This window comes from Notothenia rossii (assembly GCF_949606895.1).
Source record: "Notothenia rossii genome assembly, chromosome: 4".
NCBI lineage: Eukaryota > Metazoa > Chordata > Actinopteri > Perciformes > Nototheniidae > Notothenia > Notothenia rossii.
Genome location: NC_136902.1, coordinates 72,612,370 through 72,635,656, shown reverse-complemented (window position 1 = coordinate 72,635,656; position 23,287 = coordinate 72,612,370). Strand labels below are relative to the sequence as shown.

Below are 23,287 nucleotides of genomic sequence, written 5' to 3'. Positions count from 1 at the left end.
AATCTGTGTCTGTCCATTTGGTGTAGTATTTTATCTTATATTGCAGTTTGTCTATATATTATTCACTTTCTTATGAAATGCCAGGTTTTAGGCCTTGGTTTGAACATTCAATCCTGAAAATCAAAAATCAACCAGATTAATTGTTCTTTAATCCTAACATAGAGTAGATAGTAACTAAGTAAGTAAATCTGATTAGAAGACGAGTTAAAGAGCATCTTGCAGGTTTTTATTTTTTTCTACATTTATGCTTAAACTTGCTTGAAAATTACAATAAAAAAATTGAATGTTGGATTTGATATTTTTTACGAGACATAAGGGCAGGAATTCAGAGGGAAAGGAGCAATTTTGAGCTCTGCTCTTAAAAACGGCTTTTTTTAAGGTCATACGTCAAACGCGTCATATTACATCACACAGGGGACACATCTCCGCTCTCTGACCGCGGGTATAGTTAGTAGTTGCGTTGAGTTGAGCGGTTGTGTTTTAGTGAGCTGGTATTTTTCGGTAGTTTTACATTGTATTTCACCATTTGTAATCATGGTGCAGTATTGTGTTTGTGCAGGTTGCACAAATACCAGCCTGTCAGGACATCGAGTCCACAGTAAAAAGGACCGGAGCTAGCATTTGTTCCTGGGTGCGTTGTGCATCCACCTCCCTGAAACACATACTCTCCACAGCTTTATCAGGAAACTGTATTACTTCTCTCTCCCCCCCCCCTTCGCTGCTCTCTCTCTCTCCCCTCCAGTACACGGCACCGTAAGACGTAGTGTGGAGTTGCATTAGGTAACGCTGTGATGGCTGTACTGCTCCAGCCGTCTCCTTTGTGTTTGTTTGTTTCCCCCTGTCTGTGTTGTTTGTGTGTGCGTGGTGGCTGTCACTCCTGGCTCCTGGCTCAACCTCCACACACCTGCTGCAATCAGCTGTGCACCCTCCCCGACTGCACACCTGCTTTCCATCAAGCCATTTACAACGGCATATCAACCGAGGCTCCGCAACCTTTCTCCGCCAGATCGTCAAGTATCAGCCGTATCTCGCGTCTCTCCTCCGGTACACAGCACTGCATTGCATTAGGTAACGCGAGATACGGCTGATACTTGCGCATTAGTTTCTGTTATGGATCAGTATCAACAGTCCTGCCAGTAACGTTACTATATTATCAATGCTACGTTAGTTATAGCCTGATATATGATAGCTAACTTCACAATGTTGTGATGTGACGTTTGCTAACATTCTGTAGCTAACGCCGGTCACTCACCAAGATAGCTGCCCAGTTCTCCTCACACCACAGCTCAATTTCTCTCCGATGGCCGTTATTTCTTATAATCCTTGGCTGCTCCTGGCCTCTTGGACGCCTAGCAGGCTCATAATTATAAAGTTGTGGTCCGTCATATGCATTTGAATATTCATGTTCAACTTCTTCTGTGTCTTCTGTGTCGAAACTAGCATTGGGATCCATGTTTATTAATATGTTACACCGGCCGCTCTCCCCCTTGTTTCCCCCATGTTAGTGGGTGAACATTTCTTACAAAAACGACGCCAGATGTCACTGTAGTTTATATTTCTGTATATTTTTGGGAAAATCTAGTGTATTCATCATTTTCCTACACATTTATTCACAGGTGTCTTTAACCTGGAAGTTGCTCTTTAAGGGATAGAGGAGAAAAGGTTATGGTATAATTACAGAGCCTGTCAATGTATACATTGAGGAAATCAATGTATAAATTCAAATCAATGTTTGTCTGTTAACAAAACTGCAGCCATCTGATAATGTACTATCCATTATTAAAGATCAGAGGAAAAGAACAGAATGAGAGGGGTAAATCCAGAATAAAAATGAAGAAGCAAAGAAATTAGGCACGTTCACACCAAGTACTTTTCCCACAAAGGTTCCTGAGCACTCTTTAGTTCTCATGAACTAAGTACAGATCGCGTTCACACCGGAAATTAGTTCCTGGGGGTGGATTAGGCAAATGAAGCCGCTGACGTCACTTCTTCTTCTTCTGCTTTGGGTTTACTGGCAGGCCGCAAAAAACTTCACGGCGTATACTGCCGCCCAAAATCCCGGGCCGGAAGTCCCCGGAGTTAGGGACTGGGAGTCCCAGCAGCTTCTACTGAAGCCTTCCGAGTAAACGACCAGAACGCTGACACCTCCTCATCTCCACCGCTCCCATGTTTTATTTAGTGTTCTCATAAGTTAGTCTCTCTTCGTTTCTGCGCTGGGCTAATGCTAATGCTAATAATGATTAAAAAAATGGCGGCTTCACAAACGTTTTTGGGAGTTTGACGGGGCATGGTTTGCATTCCGCCCAGCCAATCTGACACAGGAACCTTTTTCTCCCACGAAAGTCCCTGCTCTCTAGCAGGGACTGAAAAGGGGGTAAAAAAGGTTCTCTAGAACTAATTTAGTTCCTGGGACTTTTTGGTGTGAACGCAACTAAATAGTAGTTCTCAGGAACCTTTGTGGGAAAAGTACTTTGTGTGAACGCGCCTATTGTAGAGAAGTTAGAAGGAAAAAAGCTTGGTGTGTCAATTCATTACATTGCCAGTATTTTTCACTGTTGTGAAAAAAGATCGCCCCCTCTCATTTTTTAACAGCCCCCTTAGCCATTTCATCTTGGAGCCGGGCCTGGCTCGGTCCTAAATGTGCATTTAGAGAAATTAGATGTCCTTCAACATGGCGCGCTGAAATCCATTTTCGGGTCACTCACTACCGGAGGACTGAGGAGTCGAGTATGGGAAATTAGAGAATCGAGAAGCCTTTATTGTCTCCCCACTAAATATCCTGCAGATTTGCAGCGGCGTGCATTGATTGCCTTCTGCACCCCGCTCGACGATTTGAAGGAGCGCTTGAAGTCTAATTGCGGTGTGGCTCCGCCGACCGTTATAGATCTTGCAAACAGCTAACCGTTAGCCGAACTGGCGAGCTATCCGTTAGCATGTCGGATGTAGTGCGAGGCCCAGCAGGGAACAACGACTGTCGGATTTATGTAGGGAATCTCCCTCCGGATATTCGAACAAAGGACGTGGAAGACGTGTTCTACAAATATGGCACAATACGAGATATCGACCTGAAGAACCGGAGAGGGGGGCCACCTTTCGCCTTTATTGAATTTGAAGACCCCAGGTAAGAAGCTAATGGCTAGACCAGCCCCATTGTGTGGCTAACCGTGAGCTGTCACGGAGCCAGACTTCTCCCTGGACTTACTAAACATTGCTATGCAAGCGAAGTGTGGTTTGCTTTCCTAAACGTGTTATAAGAAGTGTAGCTCGCTCCTTTTAACGAAGTCCTGCTTGTGTTTGCACTGCGTCCTTAATTGTATTTCCCTGTAACATTGGCTAGTTAACAGACATTTACATTGTTTCTGGCTAGTAGTTGTAGTTGTATCAATGCACGTATAACGTTACGCAAGTTCATTAATGTATATTGCATTGTGTTCTGATAAATAACACATAACGTATGCACTGATTGAGGCACAATTATGTGTGCACGTCTGCAAGTTGGATTAGCAAAGGCAGATCAAGCCAGCTGATAGCATCGTTGACCCCGGTTGTACGTGCATTGCCTCTGCCCACCCTCCACGTGTTAATGTTTAAACTGTACCTCGTTCCCAGGGACGCTGATGATGCAGTTTATGGGCGTGATGGTTATGATTATGACGGATACAGGCTGCGCGTGGAGTTCCCTCGGAGCAGCAGGGGCTCACGAGGAGCGTTTGGAGGGATCGGCGGAGCTCCCAGAGGCAGATACGGACCTCCATCAAGACGCTCTGAGTACAGGGTCATTGTTTCGGGTAAGTACTAACTTGCCAATGTACATTCATATTACTATTCATATCCATTGGCTGCTTCGTTTGGGGAATGCATCTTTCTGAAGTGTACCTTTTTTATTGTAGTGGGTGCAGTTTTAAGGTAACAAGCTTCGCAAAAAAGTTTTAAACTGTACAAGATCATGTGGGTCATCATGCATGCTGTAATAACCTCATAAGTCGGGTAACTGACCAGATGACTTGGAAGTAATGAAGTTTGAGTAGACTGTGCTCTAACTTCGGATGAGACGACTTTATTGACTTAATGCACATACAGCCTTGGTAATAGATGCACACAACATTAACCTCATTACAGTATATGTGCTTGGCGATATATACTACTACTTTGTGGGTGAACACTTTGTTGACAGTACCAGTTATAGTGACAAATGTAATCAGAACAATTATATGTATTCATCTTGATGTAACAAATTGAAAATTTGCCGGAAAGATAATGCAAAATAATATTTATTACCTTTGCTATAAGTTAAATTGGTATTTATTTAATATATGTATATATTATTTACAAGTAAATCGATGTGTTATTGCGCATATATGTTATTATTATATATTGTCTGTAAAACTCAATTGCTTTTCTACACAATGTCTGTCCTAGTTTCCCAAATTCCATTGTTTTGTTTTTTTAAATGTCTTGTTTTGTCAGTCCGGAATCCAAATAAAATGATATAAAATTGCAAATCACGCCACAATTTAACACACGGCTTTATACTATGTTATAAAAACACGTCCGACTAATCAAATTATATCTTAAAACTAAACGTATCCTGCATTTTTAACATGTTTTCTTTTAACTACAGTTGGACTTTACATTCGAATGAATTGAAATGCTGCTGCAACACTCAATCCTGCAGCGTCTGTTTCCAGAAAAAAAGTTCTGTAGTTCTAACATATGTTGACGTTCTCACAATTAACTGTCTAAAGCTGGACAGTGTGCTAACAAAGCTATGGTTGAATGTTTTAGGACTCCCGCAGAGCGGCAGCTGGCAGGACCTGAAGGACCACATGCGTGAAGCAGGCGACGTGTGCTACGCCGACGTCTTCAGAGATGGAAGCGGAGTTGTAGAGTTTGTGCGAAAAGAAGACATGACCTATGCTGTTCGAAAGCTGGACAACACCAAATTTCGCTCGCATGAGGTATGTGTACTAGGGATGTGCATCTCCATTACTGAGTGCGATGCGCATCTCCATAGTTGCCAACGATACGATACATTAACGATACATTTGAAACACCAGGCGATGCGATACAATTCACCCCTGTTGTGATACAGTTCGATACGATTTGATTCAACATTATGCGATTCGGGGCGATACAATACGATTCGACAAGATGCAAAATAATGATACTTCAATATGGTATGACAGAGGATTTTTGTTTTATTCCTTATATGCAGCAAATCATACATTAACAAAAAAGTGCTTTACATATATGGTTCTCTGTACTAGTAATGCGCATCCCATCATGCTGTTTCTTTTTTACCTTAAAAAACTCCGGAGTACACTACAATGTATAACACCTCACAGTTAAACTATTTAAGGATGCATTGCCCATGATTAACAATGTGCAAATAACGACTACCACAGTGCAATGCCCATACAGCTGTCAGCCTCATGTGCTTAACACTCATTCATAGGCTAACTCACCAGTGAGCAGAAAGCAGTGGTTTCTATATGAACAATAAAAAATACAAATAACCTTTCACAAACAGGTATTTCTTAACTGCTTACAATTGTAAGGAAGACATTTAAACTATTGTTGGCAGTCACAGGCTGCTGTAAACTAAACACCACTCTCTCTGACAGAACACCTCACTGAGTGATTGAACTCATATGTCTAACTTTCAGGTTTTTCTTTTCAGCCGCAGATGACCCATGTCGCCTCTTGTGCGTCGCTAAGCTCCTCGTATACTTGTGTACTTTAAAGTGGCGCGGCATCGTTAACAATTTGCGTGCGATTTTTCAAGTTGTCCGTCTTTCTTGAAAAATCCGAAGTGTTGCCAAACGTTTGATTTGTAGGTATTTTTCAGTGCGTTGTGTTTCTTTTTCTCCTCGACTTCCATGTGTGTTGATAACTGAGACTCTCGGCCGCCGCAGTGGCGAAGCAAAGATCAAAGATCGTCTCTGCTGAGTGCTGACAGGATGAGAGGATATTTATATGAAATCGGTTTTTTACCAATGCAATCGCGATTTCCACCCAAACTGTAGCCGATGTGCACTCTTTCAACCGGTGCACTCGCATCTTGAACGTTTAGGCCGGTGCACCGATCCGAATCGGTGAATCTTAACATCCCTAATGTGTACTGATTTGATCAACTGTCATGGATAATGTTTCTTTGCTGTGTCCAGGTGAGTACTTGTGAGGAAATGCTATATGTTCCAAGTACCTCTGGCCCTCATTTCTATCCATGGTATTTCCACCATAGGAAGGAATGTTGCCTTTTCAATGTCAAGTTCTCTTGTGTCTGCCAGGGAGAGACTGCTTACATTCGTGTGAAATTAGACGGTCCCCGCAGCCCAAGTTACGGAAGATCACGCTCCTGCAGCCGTGGCAGTCGGAGCAGGAGCCGCAGCCCCAGCCACAGTAGAAGCAATTCCCGGGGCCGAGGCAGAGGATCGCCCCGCTACTCGCTTCGACACAGCCGCTCTCGCTCCCGTTCTTAAACCTTTCTACCACCAATGTTTTTGCTCTTTTGATGTTCACCTTCTTGTTTTTACGTCAGCACTTGATTTTTTTATTTCTGCTTTCCATGTCCCAATGTCCTTATGTTTTCTCCCACCCTCTCCAGTGGCTTTGTCCTTTTGTTTTTCTCTCTCTTTCTCACCCATCTTTCTGTCCTTTCAATATTTTGAAAAAAAATAGGAATTGTGCTGAGTTGTCATAAGCTGCACTCAATGTTTTTGCAAGTCTTTTTAAAATTGAGTTTTGTTAAAAAAAAATAAACAGCCTCTCTCTCATTTGGATATGTGGGGTGGGCTTTTTCGAGCCCAATGCTTAAACTGTATTTTACCCTTGTGTCTTCCTTTAGACTCTGAAGAGAAGGATTAAAGTGATTTGGATAAAACCCATTGTGGAGCACATTTCAATTGTATGGTCAGGATAGGACATCTAATTGAGGAGCAATCAGGTCGAGGCAATGGTACGCTTCATATTCCATAAATTGAACGTTTTGGTTATCATATCATGCATGTCATATTTACATGTCCCATGTGCTGTATTTATCATATATACAATTGTAAACATGGTACTCTGTCTTGTGACAGAATAAACAGTCCTAGATCAAGTGTTGTGATTTAAGTGTAACATTTTTGCTGTCAAATGTAAAAAAATCTGATCACTTCTTTGTTGCAAAAGTTTCCCACTTATAACTTTGAATGTCCTTATTGGTAAAAAAATGTTTTTTACTTCAGGGAGTGATAGTTTTTGTGCTCAGTGGCATTTTTTTTTCTTGATTGACACAAGTGCTCAAAAATGAAAAAAATTAGGCCCACAATTCTCGACATTTTATTCTAACAGTCTCCCTCTGATTTTCTTCCTGGTATTTCAAGGTTTTGATTGGAGGAGTGGCTCAGTGGATCCCAATCCTTGGAGCTGGATGAGTGGATCGATTAGGAAAGGGATAGGCAAGGATGGATGCTCGGAACGGGATCAGTTTTTCCAGGATTCAAATGAGTTTGATTTCAGAACTAAATAACAGGAGTCCCAGAGCAACTTTTTTTTCTATTAGGCCCCCCAATGCCTATTTAAAGTTTTTCAGTGGTAATGGCTTTATTTTACAAGAAAACGAAACAGAGGACCAGGAAGTTGGATCAAAGGATGGAGTCGTAGATGCCTGGTATGAGGGAATAAAATATTTGTGAGGTTGGGTGGGGGTTTCTGTGGGAGTAGTTTGTATGTTTTAATCTTGCTTTTTCTCTTAGCGTTTTCAATAAAACACTTTCAAACAAGGACCCTTTTAGTCTGTTTGTATTTGTATCAACAACTCAAATATTAATTCACGTGATCTGTCTAAATTAGTTAAATGCTATTTTTTTCCCTAAAAGTAAATTAGCCTGGTACATGGCATTTAACTAATTTCTAACCACAACATTCCTTTTAAGAGTGAATTAAAAATGTATTTCTAAAACTATAAAGCAGCAGGAAATAAGGCTGATTAAAAATTATGCTAATTTAAACGCCACCAACACAATAGCAGTGCATATGTTTAGTATTCAAAGCTCCAGAGTCTCAGCTGTGACGACAACCGATGAAAAAGCCTTTACACACAGCCAAACCATACCTACCCACGGCCAAGGTCTCGTTTCCTTTTAGCCAACAGTCAGTGGTGTATACTGTGAATGATGCATTGTGGGATGAAATAAGATGCCGGCAGACAGGAGCTGGAGAAAAACGCTTGCAACACACGGGGAGGCTGCGGCTCAGCCAATGACAGGGGTAGCATGCAGCAGAGGGGCGGGGAGCTGCTGGAGCACAGCAAAGAGAGCCAACCTGCCTACATGCTTATTGTGTAAATCTTTAAAAAGCAATTAACCGCAGCATCATCTGAACCTTCCCCCCTGGCTGGGTGAAATACATATTTTTTGGAAAGAAGTGTTTCCCTTCGCTACAACAAAAGGTGAGTTGCAGATTCTGTAATGTGAAAAATATTGACTTGCATGTCTTGAAATATTTCTGTTGCGAGTTTATCTTATGATGGTGAGCTTTCTACCGTATGCCTTGTTGTATTTCGACTGTTTAGTCATGTGGATTGTACTGGAAGGGATAGCAGCAAGCTTAGTACTGCGAGCATATCATTAATAAGATACATTCTGATACTAATGGTCTCCTGATGCAGAAGCTGCTTTTATCTGAAAGTGATTTTGCCAAGTAATTTAACTCCACCTGTATCAAGTTTCGCAGCCAATCTATGCAACTGTCAAATCATCCCTTTAGATACGAATATATAGCGTACAACACATGACCTTAAGTAAGGACTGTGAATCAGTGCACATGATAGAAAACTGTGCCAAACGGGCAATCTTCTGCGTATGATTGATGTTTTTGGAAGGTCCTGCTGGCTGGCCTAAACATCCTCATCACCACGTGCGGTGTTCATTTTCAGTGCAGTGATCGTGCTCCTTTTTCTCCACAGGCAGGCGATATCATCACACACAACCATGACTGACAGAAAAGCTGTGATCAAGAACGCAGACATGTCCGAGGACATGCAGCAGGACGCGGTGGACTGTGCCACCCAGGCCATGGAGAAGTACAACATAGAGAAGGACATCGCAGCCTACATCAAGAAGGTGAGACGACTGGCAGCATGGATGGAGTCTCTGAATGCTTACATCATTGGCACATGATGTGCAAATTCAAAGCCTTTTTTATTCTTGGATCTATTTTTGGTTACATGGGGAGACAAGGCTCTTATGATCAGGGCCGTCGCCACTAGTTTCTTCTTTCAGATGTCACAAGTCCACAAGCCCCCCCTCCCAATCTACCAACACAACATTTTGATACCATACAGAAGAATATTTGATGTTCTCTTATTTTTCAACTTAAAATGTATTTTTACTTTATCTAGCTGCAATCAAACAGGCCATCACTATCCAAAGTGCTTCACAGATAATTGGAAAGCTATACAGTCAAACGTAGCACATTTATGAACTTGAAATATAAAAGATAGAATAGACGCTGAAAATAAATAAATAATTGTAATCGTAGTTAGTCAGTTTTTTCTTGACGCTGTAAGGGCCTGTTTCACTGATCTTCTTCTTTTGACATGTTTTAGGAGTTTGACAAGAAGTATAACCCCACCTGGCACTGCATCGTCGGGAGGAACTTCGGCAGCTACGTCACTCACGAGACAAAGCATTTTATTTACTTCTACTTGGGCCAAGTGGCCATCTTGCTCTTCAAGTCTGGCTGAGACGTTTCTGATGTTTGTTGAGGAGTTTTGCTCCCTGAACCTAAATCGGAAAGCACTAGTGGCTGATGTCTCCCATACACTAATAACGACATACCATAATGACGCAGACCCGGCCGTGCGCAATTGCATGGACTATACCCTATTTAATATGTATGTTTCAGTAAGTTTACTTTTTGATAGTTGCCATTTGAATGCAACTGAAGTAGTTTTTGTTGATGCTGTTCAATTCTAGGTTGTAAAATATGTCAACGTGGCCCTTGATTGTATAATAAAGGAAAGCTGTAGAATGTAGTGGTGCATTTGCTTTCCTTCACAAGTGGCATTGCCAGACCCAGACTCCATCTGTCGATTTAGATGGTAAAAATAATACTGCGTGCACCGGTTTAACAATTCATTATCAACATTTAAACGTGTGATCATGAAAAGAGGTTGGTTAATGAGACTAAATAGTCTTCTAACATGTGTTAATTTATGACCTTCCTTTGGTTTCAACGTGAACAACAGCATTAGATCAGTTTATGACTGATATGTTAATTATGCTGTCTGTAGATGGGAATACAACATCTTATAGTTTCATTATGGGTTTAAAATATTAATAATAATAATGTCCACTGGCTTTCAGAAAAAAATAGATGTTGCAACATCTAACATACTTTACATTTTGGAGCCAACACAAGCAAGTGCACACATTTCAAGTTTGTCAATTTCACTGTGAGGGACAATGGAGCATATAATGCTCAAAAACACAGACTTTAAGCTTGTAAGTTTGATATATGCTACAGACTGGTTACCAAACTCTACAACTCAACAATCTGCATGTTTGGAGGTTACACACCACCATTTATTTAACTGTCAGCAGACATCAGACACAAACAAAAGCTCATCTTTAATTGTTGAATATGTAGATTTTGGACTGAGCCGATGTAAAGAAGGTGATTTAGAACTTCTGCAGTCAACTGTACCAAGGCTCCCAGCACCCCTGTGTTTCAGATTGTTGTATCGTTGTGTGTGGCTCGTTGTTACTTTAAGTTGTATTAACCCCAATCTTTATTTTGCATTGCCAGTGTTCTGCCACACATGCAAGAAAGACGAAACCTTTAGGAGTTCTTCTTAAAGCAATTGTGAGGAGGCGCATCCCTTACCTAGCGCAACAATTTGGGTAATTTTATTTTGTTGGCATTATACGTTTGAAAGGCAATGCGTAATGTTAGGAATCTTCACGAGGGCAGATTAAAGGGATTTACCCTCTGGCTGGATAACACCACACATTTCTCGTTGTGTGTAAATACTGAATGTTTTTATTTGCTCTCTCCCATAATCCAACAATGGGTAAATGTGTATCTCTCCGGTGTTGGCTTGGATTGACATTGAGGGAAGTCTTCCTAGCTATTGTCAATGTAAACTGATTAAGTATTGTTTTCCTCTGGCATGTTTTTTTGCTGTGTATATGTAGGAGCCGTTCCAATGCTGTTCAATTTGCACAAAACGTGTGCCTGTCATTGCTCTCAACTGTAACTGGCTTGAGTACAATTGCACTTCATTAGAGTTATCCAGTAGGTTGCTACAGAACCAAAATCGTACAAACTCGATAAAATAAAAAAAATATTGTTGACTTAATACACTGTGGCCTTTTATTTTGTCATTGCCCCTTGCTGAAATCAATAGTTTATTGGATGATAGATTGGTCCAAAGATAAAAAAAAAAAAATGTTAATGTTTTTGATTCATTTGTTTGTATGGGAAAAACCAAATGTAGTGAACTTTAGCAGTGCGGCGGTAGGCAGATTTTGTTACAGTTCGACAGAAACTGGCTAGCTGTTTCCTCCGGTTTTCATTCCTGTGCTAAGCTAGGCTAACAAGCAACTGGCGTTAGCCGTATATAGCTTTCGAAAAACAAAAATAGTGAGAATGACTGATTCTGGCTTTTAGAAGTAGTTTGAACTGCTATATTTCATACAAAACAAGTCATGTTAGATCACATTGAACCTCATACTGTGATGGTCATTTCCTAAAACCTTAACTAATCAAATGAAAATAAGATGCTTGATCAAAATAATATTTGGAACGATAAAATAATTGTTACTTTTATCAGCAGTGGTCTCTTTTAATGTATTGTTTGCATAACATACCTTATTAAGACACTTAAAATACATTATATGTACATTATATAATTAAAGCCGGAATCATTCTTGATAGTAGGCCTACCTTACATTTAAAGATGATAGCCTAGTCTAATTGGCTTTCTGAAGCTCACTGGGACTGCACAATCAAACTGACCTTGAGTAATATCCTTTCAAAGAAAATGGCAAATAAAGCACAACTCAATAAGCAACAGAACGGTACAACGGGTCCATATAGTGACTGAAATTTATAGTAAGAGAAAAACATAGGACTTATGTTTTAGCATTCATATGTTAAAACTGAAAGCAACACAGTATGTCCCTAATTTTGGATTCATTGTGTTTTTATTACTGAGGCTCAAGTAGTCGGTGTGAAAAAAAGCCCATAGCAACATGTGCGTGAGACCTTCACTCAGAGATGAGGAGTACAAACCACGTAAATGTGATATCAGCCGCTGTAGTGTTGTGCTAGTTGCCCAAATGGATCGCTAAGACACTTGACAGCTCAAAAACTCTGTAACTAATGCTGCCTTCATATGGAATCAGGTTTGTGTGATTTAGATCAAGCAAAAACCTGATTCCATATGTTTAAGGTTTACTTCATTTGGATCACATATTTCATAGTCATTTAGACACTTCATGGACTTTAATGTAAATGTTTTTCATTGTGCAGTGGGGTACCCAGTTTGTGAAATTTGAAGTAAATAACCAATATGATTGCCGTCCCAGTCCTTGCAGAATAATTTAGTTTAGCTTTAGTCTCATTCATGAATAGACGCACACTTCCTTCTGTGCAGTGATATGTGCAGTTCATACATGATATAGCAAATAATAAGTTTGGTGCATTGTCTTGAGTAGCCAGGCCATGATTTCTAGAAAGAGACATTGCTGTTGAGTGTTTCTAATGTTTTTGCATGAAAGGCAGACATCTCTGCATCCAATACCAACTCGCACCTAAATAATCTAGATTAACAAATAGCACTATAGGTCAGAGGGAAAATATGTGTTTTTGCTTCATCCAGATCAATCAATTATGTTATTGCGCCACAGTCGTAGCAACCAGATCCTTGTAGAGTGTCCCTGTTTTTGTTCTCCTCTTAATGCTACACAAACGAGTGCCATCCAAAAATTTGCCTCCTAAAGCCTGTTTAAATACTACACCAGCTGATTTTACTGATGAACAAACCCTCAGTCAATGTGAGCTCAGTACACAGAGCGCTGCTATTCTAATGGCATGAAAACTTGAGTAGACATGACAGCAGACGACTCACAGGAACAGAAGTTGGACCTCAGTTTCATTACAGAGATTATGTGTCCAGATCAGGGCTGATGTAATGGTATGCATTTCAATGTAATTTAATCATAGAAAAATTACACATGTTATGTTTTCCTTTAGCACAACCTACAATATAACAACATCTAAGATATTTGTTCTGTTTCAGGGACCTGGCATTGCTCCTTGAGAAATGCAATGCGAGTATCGTGATTATAGTTTGTGCTTAAGTTACCTGATGTCTGTAAATCTGTAGAAACAAGAGCATGCAAAGCCAGCAGAGCTGAGAAAGCAGACAAATTAAAGGACAAGTCACTGATGAATAATTTCTAGAGACAGACTGAGGTCAAACTGGGTGAAATGAGACACCCCGTGGAGGTAACTGGAAGTATTTGACTAAATATAAAAAAAAACAATTTTGCATTTTCTACATCCACATGATTTTAAAACTAAAAGGTTCTTAACACCTCATGTGCTGGGATTTAGAAAGCTCCCTTAAGTGAGTGAAATTAATAAGGTCATCAGAAATAATGAATAATGTCTCATGTATTTATTCACTCATTGTACAACAGAGGTGCGTCAGAGGTGCGTCTGCTTTTCATTGAATCTTCACTGATGTGTTACACTCCTGTTCTCCCATCAGCGCCTCCTCCCCCTCCACCTGCTTGCCTCTCTGTCGTACTGTAGCCTCTGGCGGCCTTCATCCATCCTCCCACACGGAGCTGTAATTCATGGTCAGAGCATCTTCATATTTACACAATGATAATTGACTGGCCAAGAATTATGAGTTGTAAAACACTAAGTTTGCACATTTGATGATGGTGCCTGAATTGTTGCCTTAAAACACACAAATGACAAAGATAAATGAGATTGTTTTAAGATCCCTCACACTGCAAAATTCCCATCAGGTTTTAGCATTCAAATCCAAAGATTTATTGCAACATGTTTTTTTCCCTTTTGCTAATGGCTCTCTAGCTCCTCACATGTTCTGCTGAAAAAAAAAAAAACATTTAAATGACCTGAATTGCACTAAACTGAGTGTTGTTTGTTTGGCTCAGGCCTGCTTTGTTCTCAGGCCTGCTCTTTCACTCTCATTGATGCAGGGAAGGTTTGTCTATGCAGATGCCTCATAGACTGTGAGATGACCAGTGGGCGGACTCAACACTGGCAGAACAAGGAGGCAAGTGAGTCATACTCCAACATCAGGGATGTTGATAAAAAACGGGGCCACATTAATATGGTAATGTAATCAACTGGACACATGGACCATCAGAATGGCATGGTGTGTAGGCTGAAGTGGATGCTGCTGTTCCCTGGAGGAAACTACTTTGGATGCGTCATTGCAAGAACATTCTTCGTGCTTTACACTGAAGACCTCTGTGTGTTCAGAGGTTGAGAAATGACATCACAAGCTATGTGTAATGTATTTTTCCAAGGACAAATTTACATACAACATAGATTTGTATCCCCCTAGATTATCTCTTCTTTGTGAATTTTGCAATGTTGACTTTTATGGAAATTGCAGAAAATTGAGAAAGAAATGACATAGAAATACTAGTTGCAAAAAATGCACTCATACACAGAAATTAACGCTAAATTAAATACAAAATGAATCATCACTGATGTTCATAACATTTTAGTTTTGATTTATTTTTAGAGAACAATGAGATATTTTTGGACGACCTAAGAGCTACAGCCCCTTATCTTTTAAAGCAGAACATGTCAATCCAATACTTCATATATATTATATAACCTTATATAGATACACTGTTTTATAGGATGAGTCATCTACTTGTTTAAGACCTTTGCTGTATTAACATATCAAAACTAAAGCACTGCATGAAAGCAGTAAAGATATGAGGCACCAGGCGCCATGCTCATTGATGAGGAAACATTTCCTTCTCCTTACATAATATATTGTAAAGAACTGCATTACAAACGTTAAACATATTACATAACTGTTCACCAGTGACACAGTCTAGCCCGTACAGTAATTCCTATTATATGAGGACCTTTGTGCTGCCTCTGATATGTTCCTGACAGATAGACACACAGATAGATTGTATTAACTTGAATTCATTTGTTGGAAGTATACTGTCAAGCTCAATTAGCCAAAGTTTTTGGATCATATCAGAGATGCTCGTTGTGTCTTCAGTTTGCTTTTCTGCTTTTCCTGATTTTAACCACAAGAGGGAAACCTTTCTCTTTATGACATTTTTGTATTTCTTTCGCTCTTCCTTATTATTTGTGAAGTGAAGGAAGTTGCCTTTAGTGTTCACTGAAGGCCCCTACAGCTCTACAGTGCCTTCCAAAGCAGTCATGCTTTTAAATAGAATTACAGCTCCAGGGAATCATAGTTATAAAATGACAATAGGTTCAACATTCTGGAAATAACACTGAATGCTTGATTAATGGATGTAAGATTAAAACAACCTATATATTGTCAAAAATGTAATGACATAGTAGACACAACGGGGAGTGACCACAGATACACACTCCATCAATCAAAATATAGTAACAACACATCAAATGCAATTGTCTGATACCATGGTTCATGCCCATAAAGTGCAAGTGCTTGTAAATACCGCCAGTGAAGAATTTATGATGCAGTTATTGTAATTGTGGAAGAACACAATTGCAACACAAAGGAGAAATTAGAAAAGCTTTGATTTAGTTTAAGACAATTAGACAACTATTGTTTTTGCTTTTGTGCCATCAGTAATGAGGTCATAACATAACATTTGATGCATAGAAAGGTCCATTTGATGAGTGAGAAATAAGAACGAAGGGATATTCACATTACAATAAAGTACTGTTTGTTAGGGAATGTAGAAAATTGTGCATAGTACATTGTGATAACTTCATCAAAACAGGGAATCAAGTCAAACTGATTTCAAAATTCAAATTACAGATATTTTACCATTTAAATCAAGCTTGCATGACTACCACTAAATTATTGTAGTATTTACATACAAATCCAATAATGAAGTCCAGCAGGAAGTTTTGCCAAAAAAAAGTGGAATTTTCCAACACTAAAGGGAAGCTATGCTATTGATCATTACTGATTGATTTGACTGGTCAAAAGTTCTGGATAATGTAGCTAGATTCATTTTGTTGTACTTCTCACTTTGCTCAGAACCTGTGAATGGTTGCTCTGTGGCAGTTTGCATGCAGACAGTTACTGCTTTGTCCTTGCATAGGGCACCCAGAGGTGATTTGGTTCATAAATGATGGTCCCCGGTCTGCTTTGCTGCACCCGAGAGCAGTTTGTTCTAATGGTTTCCCCTGAATGGAGTGCAGCCATGAAGGTTTGCATTGCACTACGGGAAGTTGCTGAAGCAGTTTCCCTCAGGTGTGGTATCGCTCATGTGCCATTAGGCCCATTAATAGAGCCTTTCTGAAGATTACAAAGGTGATCTTCAGCGAGGAGGCATTTCTTTGGAATGACAAAGTAAATGGAAAAACTGCAGGTGGTAGGATCAGAGGTTAATACATCGTCAGCCCCTCATGCGTCAGTGTTTTTCTTGATGAAAAAATCAGACATACAATACATACATAATGTTCAGTTTTAAAGTCACCAGATCTTAGCAAACATCCTGCGTGACTAAGTGAGGAGTAGGTTAAAGGTTGGAATGGCATGCCTTTCATGGGCCGCAATATTTTTATGACTTTGTCAGCCCAGGTACTACTGAAAACACATCAAAAGTTTGGTCCTGGCAAAACAGAACTTGAATCCTAAGTTCAACAATTTGATCCAAACACGAGATTTTTTTTGCAGTAAAATGTTGCTTAATCAGCCTCATAGTCAGTAAGAAAACCTAGTTTCTGTTGACCTAAAGTCACCAGTCCTGTCTCACTCCCACAAACCATCTTATCTGAGCCAAACCCTTTATGAACCATCACCTCGTAATCCTGCACCTTTACTGCCCTCGCTGTGCGCTGCTGTCAAGGATAAGGTAATCAGCTTATCATAAAGACATGATTTATAAAACGTGTGTGCAATAAGGGCATCTAAGTGATTCAAACTTCTTTGATATATTCCAAATAAATTGTCTTGATTTCACTTCCCATGCTATATGAAGAATTAGTAAGACACAATACTTTTTTCACTTTTATTGTCACACTTTTTTTAGAGCCATACTTCAGTGTGTTCCCCATCCTGTTCACTTACCTGAGCGATCGGCGCAAGGAAGGAGGAGAGGGAGACTTGTTTCGCTACTTTCTTCCCTTATCTCAGTTCATATCCCTGCACTGAAGGCATGTGATGTTGGGCCATAGGGCCATAAAGCAGGGCAACTCTTTATGAGGGGGACTGTGAAACTCCGTCTGCAGTGACTGAATCTGCGGCTGCGGGAGGGGTCCTGCACTGCAAAAAAAAACGTTTACTATAAAACATTTTATCCTCATGTAGGAATCTTAAAGTAAAGCTATTAGCATTTGTAGAAATGTCTGTCAAAATGAAGGAGAAAATTACCCAAAAAGTTGATTTAAAAAATAAATCAAAATGATTTACTTGCAGAAGCAGTTTTCCTACCTCTTTACAGAACTGAAGTTATCAGGACTTAACAATGAATTTAAGTTAATTGTAAAGAGTTGTTTTTGTTTTTTTCTTCAACAGTTTATTCCCCTATAAACTGTATTGCTCAACATCCATGTTAGATACACTCAATTTGATAACTGGCTCCAATTCTCACAAAGAATATTCTTTATTGTAATGTTAATGTTTCTATATATATGTAATCTATATTCCCAATACTTCACCCTTTAATAGATTGGAGTTGTTTCACAGACCATAGTAAAGGTCTTGTTGAGGTGAGATAGAGGGGTCCTTGGCACAAAGCCGTGCAGGAGCTATCAGACAGGTATGACTGATGGGGTTAGATTGCCTTGACACAATTTTAAAGCTGTTATAAAAGTGGGTTTTTATTTGATTGCTGTTGGGTGTAGCTGGCCCTGACATTATTCAAGGTCTGTTTGAAGACAATGCAAAAAACCAAAGGACACGGGGAGGTATGTGTGTGTGTGGGGGGTCATGCAGGGGGTTTGGTCAGGGAGGTCGGGGGTTGGGGGTGGGGAAGTCACACAGGTAGGGGACACTGATCCAGGCGGTGGGACTGTGCAGTCACCATGTCTCAATCTACAAACCCCTCCTGCATGACTGGTCTTGGGCAACAGCTAATGGCCCCCAATTACAGTTTCTCTGTCCTCCAGAAAGCAGCCAGTGTGGCGTGACCCTCTGAAATGAGTCTTCCTCACAAAAGCATGGCAACCGCCGACATGTTTGGAGAGTGACGAGGCTTGGCTATGTCTTAATTTGTATATTTTTGTCACACTGATACTTGCTTTTTACATATTTTCCGCCCACTTATAACAACCACCTGTCTCTTTACTGTTCGGTCCTCATTTCCCTGCATGATCATGTTGAAATCTGGATGAAGCCAGTGAGGGTGGGAAAGAGCAGACAGAGAAGGTCTGAGGTGGAAAGGTCAAACTGATGTTTCACCGTGAAGCCAGAGAGGGACATTTTTTTCCGACAGGATGCCTCCTATGGTCGGGGTTAATGTGGTGTTGGAGGGACAGAGATGTGCGGATGAATTAATTTTAGGGATGAGCAGAGGAGCGTGGAGACAAAGGTCCAGAGTCCACTGGTGGTGGAGCATGGGTGGGGGGTGGGGGGGGGGGGGGTAAGCTTTGGGAAATGGGCTTCTGAGAACACTTCTCAAGACAATTTCTAGTATAAGTTTTAGAATCTATAAAATCACACACAGTGTCTTATATGAAGTAGGTCAACAATTTGTTTTACTTCTCTGGCTCATATGAATAAACGCTCAAAACAGGAGTTGTAAACTGAAGCGTCCTTTTTGCTGTTGGCAGCACGTTTAAACTGTATATCTGAAATTATTTGTAAAGAATGATCAAGTGTAAATTGTATTCTGTTAATTAAAAACATGTCTACACTAAGTGCTTTAAAAAAGTTATATTCTTTTTGTTCACTTTAGATATATTTTAATTGTAGTTTTTTGATTTTGTAGGGAAATCAATGGTCCCTGTTGCGCCACCATGAGACTGACATTTCTGGACATCTTGACAACTATGGGACAGACATCCATCTCCATCGGCACAATTCGTGATAATTTTGGTAATCCCTTAACTTTCCATTTGTCTAACTCTTTGGTTTCTGAACACCTACGGTCCAAACATTCCCATCAATCTTCGCTTTACTTTAGGCTCAAAGCATCTCTGTACATATGCCTAATAAATAAAACCTATAAGATAGTAGCGTGGCTGTCAAACGTGTTATATGAAGCATTTTTCAAGGTCTGAACAGGTTCAAGTAAAACGACTTTCGAAATAAACCTTAACATTAATACATACAAAAAAGGGCAGGATATAAAGCAGTGTTTCGATTACAAAATGAGTCATGTTGGATGTCTATACAAAGAAGGTTACTGTAGGTGCTTTAAACAATCACAGAATGACAAGACAGATGCCATGGTTGACTGAGTGTGAAGCTTTTCTCTTTACTCGTGAATTAATAGATAACTGGTTTCCTGATTAGGTGGCACAGGGCCAGAATGTTAATTGTTCAAAAGCTAAGTGTAGTTAAAGATCTCTCCTATCAAAGTTCATGTTTACAGTAAATCAGATTATACACTTAGAGAAAGATCGGAGCTTGTGATGACAAGATGTGACAACGGATGAAGTTTGGATGTTTGTTTAAACAGTAGACTGCAGGTGTTTCCTAACACTTCCATTGAAGAAGCAGTCACTTGTATCTATATTTCCCCAAAGTTTACTGTTTGAAACACATAGCATGAATTCGTTTTCTCTCATATCAAACTTCCAGACAGGATGAGATTAGTTACTGTAGCGCTCTTGACAATGATCCCATTTAGCTCCCTCACAGCAAAGCCACACCAGCATTGATCGCTGTATGAGGTAAAAGGAAATGTGCTGATTCCTCGAACACTCGGTTACACATTAACTTTTCACAAAAAAAAAGAAATAAAAAGAGCTTATAGACTTGGAAAGATAACCTGCTGTTGCATCTGTCAGACCAGGCAAATAAATTGCTGACAGAAAATATAATCTTGACACTGAAGGTCATTGTTGCTACTGTCACATTTTGGTGTTATTGGTGTTCATTGCCAAAATAAAGATGTATGAGTGTTGGATAATGGAAGGAGAGAAAGACTAGATTTCACTCGTAAATGTAAGATATCATTTTTAAGAGGGGGATGAATTTGAATAACAAACCATACACAACTCACACAGCTTGTCTTTAAGATTCTATTCACTTTTAATAAGTACTCTGATTCTTAAGTGGCAATTCCACAGTGAGCAAATACTCAATATTCTACGTAAAAATCATATTACTTTAGTAGAACAACGCCAGCATTATTAACAAAATATACTAAGAAGTATCAAACGTACTTATGCGCCATGCTTAAAGAGGATAAACCGCTAAATCAAGTCTTACTTTAAACATTGGCACATTGTCAGTGTCTGATAATCCTATAAAGCAATGATAAATTGACATGGTTGACATCCAAGTAAAGCTCAATTGTAGTATGTATGTAATATGCTTTTTATTATATGTTATGTTATTGCCCATTGTGGTTGACAAAGAAAGTACATCTTCCTCTGAAGTGTAAAATATATAAATACTCAAGTTAAAGTCAAAGTCCCTTAAAATGTATTTTCTTCTTCATTGTTCGAGGTCAAACAGACTATAGAATACTGGTTTTGTTATTATCTGGTCTATGCATGAACAAAATGTATATTATTTTTGTTTGACAAAGCACTCAGGTAAATAATGTTGCAGTTTTTTGGGGGGGCCACAGTAAAAAACAATGACAGATATAAATAATTTACTAATCTATTGTTTATAAACAAAACCATACATTATATTCTCTGAGGCAGGCTCTTAATCTGCAATTTAAAATCATGTTTGTAAGAAGTTCTCATAAAATTACTAATAAAAAGCATCAAGTTGACAATAGAATCTTCTAGATATCTTTAGAGATTTTAAAGAGGGCCATTGCCTGGCCACCGAGTATTTTTTAATGCTATGAATAATCAACAAATAATCAATAAATAATTATTTAAAACTATGTTTAAAAACGGCATTCGTTACAACTGTTAAATTGTTTGTACAAAGTATGTGAAGTAGGCTTTAATGAAAACAGGTTGTTGAGTTTCAGATTTGAAAATACGTACTGAATAATATAAACATAGCTGCACTTATAACTAACTGATGAAAATTGTTTGGATTAAACTGGATTCGACAGAGTAAAAGTCTAAATAAAAATATGAATTTAGACTATTGTGTGACTATAGGGCCTTTGCTCATGTTGTGTAATCCTGTGTTATGCAGGCTTGGACGTCTGCAGGTTTCAGAACGTTCCGCCTCTCGTGGCCGCTGATGGCAGGTGTGCATGCCTCTGCATTAATCAGGGTGCTGTGAACCTGCCGTTTAATGGCAGAGGAAGCAGAGCAGGTAATTACTTTAGAATCTCTAATTGCGCAGACAAGGAGAAAGAAAAACATGGGGCAGAGAGGCGGCCATGGACGGAGACAAAATCAAAAGCCTACTGCTGAATCCTGGGGTGTCCTGTGTGTCCCACTGAGCTGGTTCACACCACCAGGACACCTTTTAATACTCAATGCAGGGGTGATAAACGTAATCCATTGGAGCTATAGTTTTTAGTAATTTACAGGAAAGAAGTTTGTTTTATTTATATAGTTTTCATTCATTCTGATTGAATTAAGTCCAACAGTAAATACCATAAAACTACAGATCTATTCAAATGGAAAATACATTCAGTTGGCATCAGTTGATTTAACTAATGCAGTCAAAAACAGAAGCCATGATCCTTAATTCTACTTTTATAAAGATTATGATCGGTGGTAGTAAGTCACTACTTTTACTCAAGTACCGTAGCCTACTTAAGTAAACCTTTTGGGGTTTATTACTTTAGTGTTTCCATTTACATTACATGTTAGACGCTTTTATCCAAAGCAACTTACATACTCAATACTGTGGGCAATCCCCACAGGAGCAATTTGGGGTGAAGTGTCTTGCCCAGGGACACAACGACATGCTGACTGCAGTGGGACTCAAACTTGCTATCCTCTGATTTGAAGATCAGCGCACTAACCCACTGCGCCACACGCCTCCCAGACATTTAATGATACTTTAAACCTCTACAGAGTAGAAGCTAATATTGTACTTTTAAGTTCACCACATTTATTCAGTTTGGTTTCTTTACTGCAGATTCTACATACAAAACAGATTTTTTTTTTATGAAAAAAGGACGCATTTCCTACGAAGAATAAAGCTTTTGACAAACTACATCATTGAATATTGAGTCCATGTAGATTTTGGCAATTTAGAACAAACTCAGCCTTAAAGTGTGACTTATCATTCTATCACTTTAAGCATGCCAGGAACCCAAACATATTTGTTAGCCCCAAGCCTGTTTTTCATGTCTCAGGCTCGAAAATGACATTTCCAGAACAAATGACCATAACTACACTTCTAAAAGGGGAAAATTATAATCTTTTTCTCTCAAAGTAATGATAAACCTGTGAGTTGGATGTAGAAAAGTCAGAATCAATATAGATGTTTTTTATTTTAAAGAAAATTCAGATTGAACATAGTAAAACATTTTAAATTATAGTGTCCGTCCAAATATATGTTTTTACTTATAGTGAAAACCACCCTTGAATGATGGGTTAGTAGACTAAAAGCTTTAAGAATCCAAAGTACAACATATAATAAGTACCCTGTATCAAGATTGATGCAAAACAAGTGACATTTGACCTTTTTAGAGAGGTTTAGAAAACAAAACTCCACCTCTGGGGTCATTTGGGTGGAAATGGGCGTTTTTGCCGTTTCTCTGGAACTCATTGGTCGATTTTGATGATTGACATCTCTTTTGAACCGTTAGAGCCAATAGAATCGAAGGGGAATTTACACATACACACCAACGTTACTATTGAGAAGTGGGGGCTATGCGCACACAGTTTGCCCAAAGCGAAACCTACGCTCTGAAATCTGAAAAGGGAAAAGTAGGTTTATTGCTTATGGATTATCAGAAATCATTTCAAAAGTGACACAGACACATTGGATTAACCTATGGATTAACATTCAGCAGCGTTT

The 23,287-nt window shown here is 39.3% G+C and overlaps 2 protein-coding genes and 1 long non-coding RNA gene across 7 annotated transcripts; all 3 read left to right on the top strand.

Annotated features, from left to right (window-relative positions):
• Positions 1-791: 791 nt before the first annotated feature.
• srsf1a (serine and arginine rich splicing factor 1a) lies at positions 792-8,130 on the top strand. 5 transcript variants are annotated; one of them, XM_079673691.1, is made up of 5 exons: positions 795-3,121; positions 3,610-3,788; positions 4,786-4,958; positions 6,848-6,958; positions 7,368-8,130. In XM_079673691.1, the coding sequence occupies exons 1-4, from the start codon at positions 2,934-2,936 to the stop codon at positions 6,920-6,922; spliced, it is 615 nt and encodes a 204-aa protein (XP_079529817.1). In that variant the 5' UTR covers positions 795-2,933; the 3' UTR covers positions 6,923-6,958; positions 7,368-8,130. The 5 variants fall into 5 exon arrangements, 4 of the variants coding, with proteins under 4 accessions (XP_079529818.1, XP_079529817.1, XP_079529816.1 ...); XR_013806993.1 differs by having other exon boundaries at positions 1,063-3,121; positions 6,291-6,958; XM_079673692.1 differs by having other exon boundaries at positions 792-3,121; positions 6,848-8,130.
• A 150-nt stretch (positions 8,131-8,280) lies between these two features.
• dynll2a (dynein, light chain, LC8-type 2a) lies at positions 8,281-11,347 on the top strand. The gene is made up of 3 exons (XM_079673694.1): positions 8,281-8,434; positions 8,951-9,107; positions 9,593-11,347. Exons 2-3 carry the CDS (start codon positions 8,976-8,978, stop codon positions 9,728-9,730), a joined length of 270 nt encoding a protein of 89 aa, XP_079529820.1. The 5' UTR covers positions 8,281-8,434; positions 8,951-8,975; the 3' UTR covers positions 9,731-11,347.
• A 2,877-nt stretch (positions 11,348-14,224) lies between these two features.
• LOC307038311 lies at positions 14,225-21,677 on the top strand. The gene is made up of 3 exons (XR_013807957.1): positions 14,225-14,306; positions 19,155-19,261; positions 21,500-21,677. It is a non-coding gene; the product is annotated as an uncharacterized lncRNA (long non-coding RNA).
• The last annotated feature ends 1,610 nt before the right edge of the window (positions 21,678-23,287 follow it).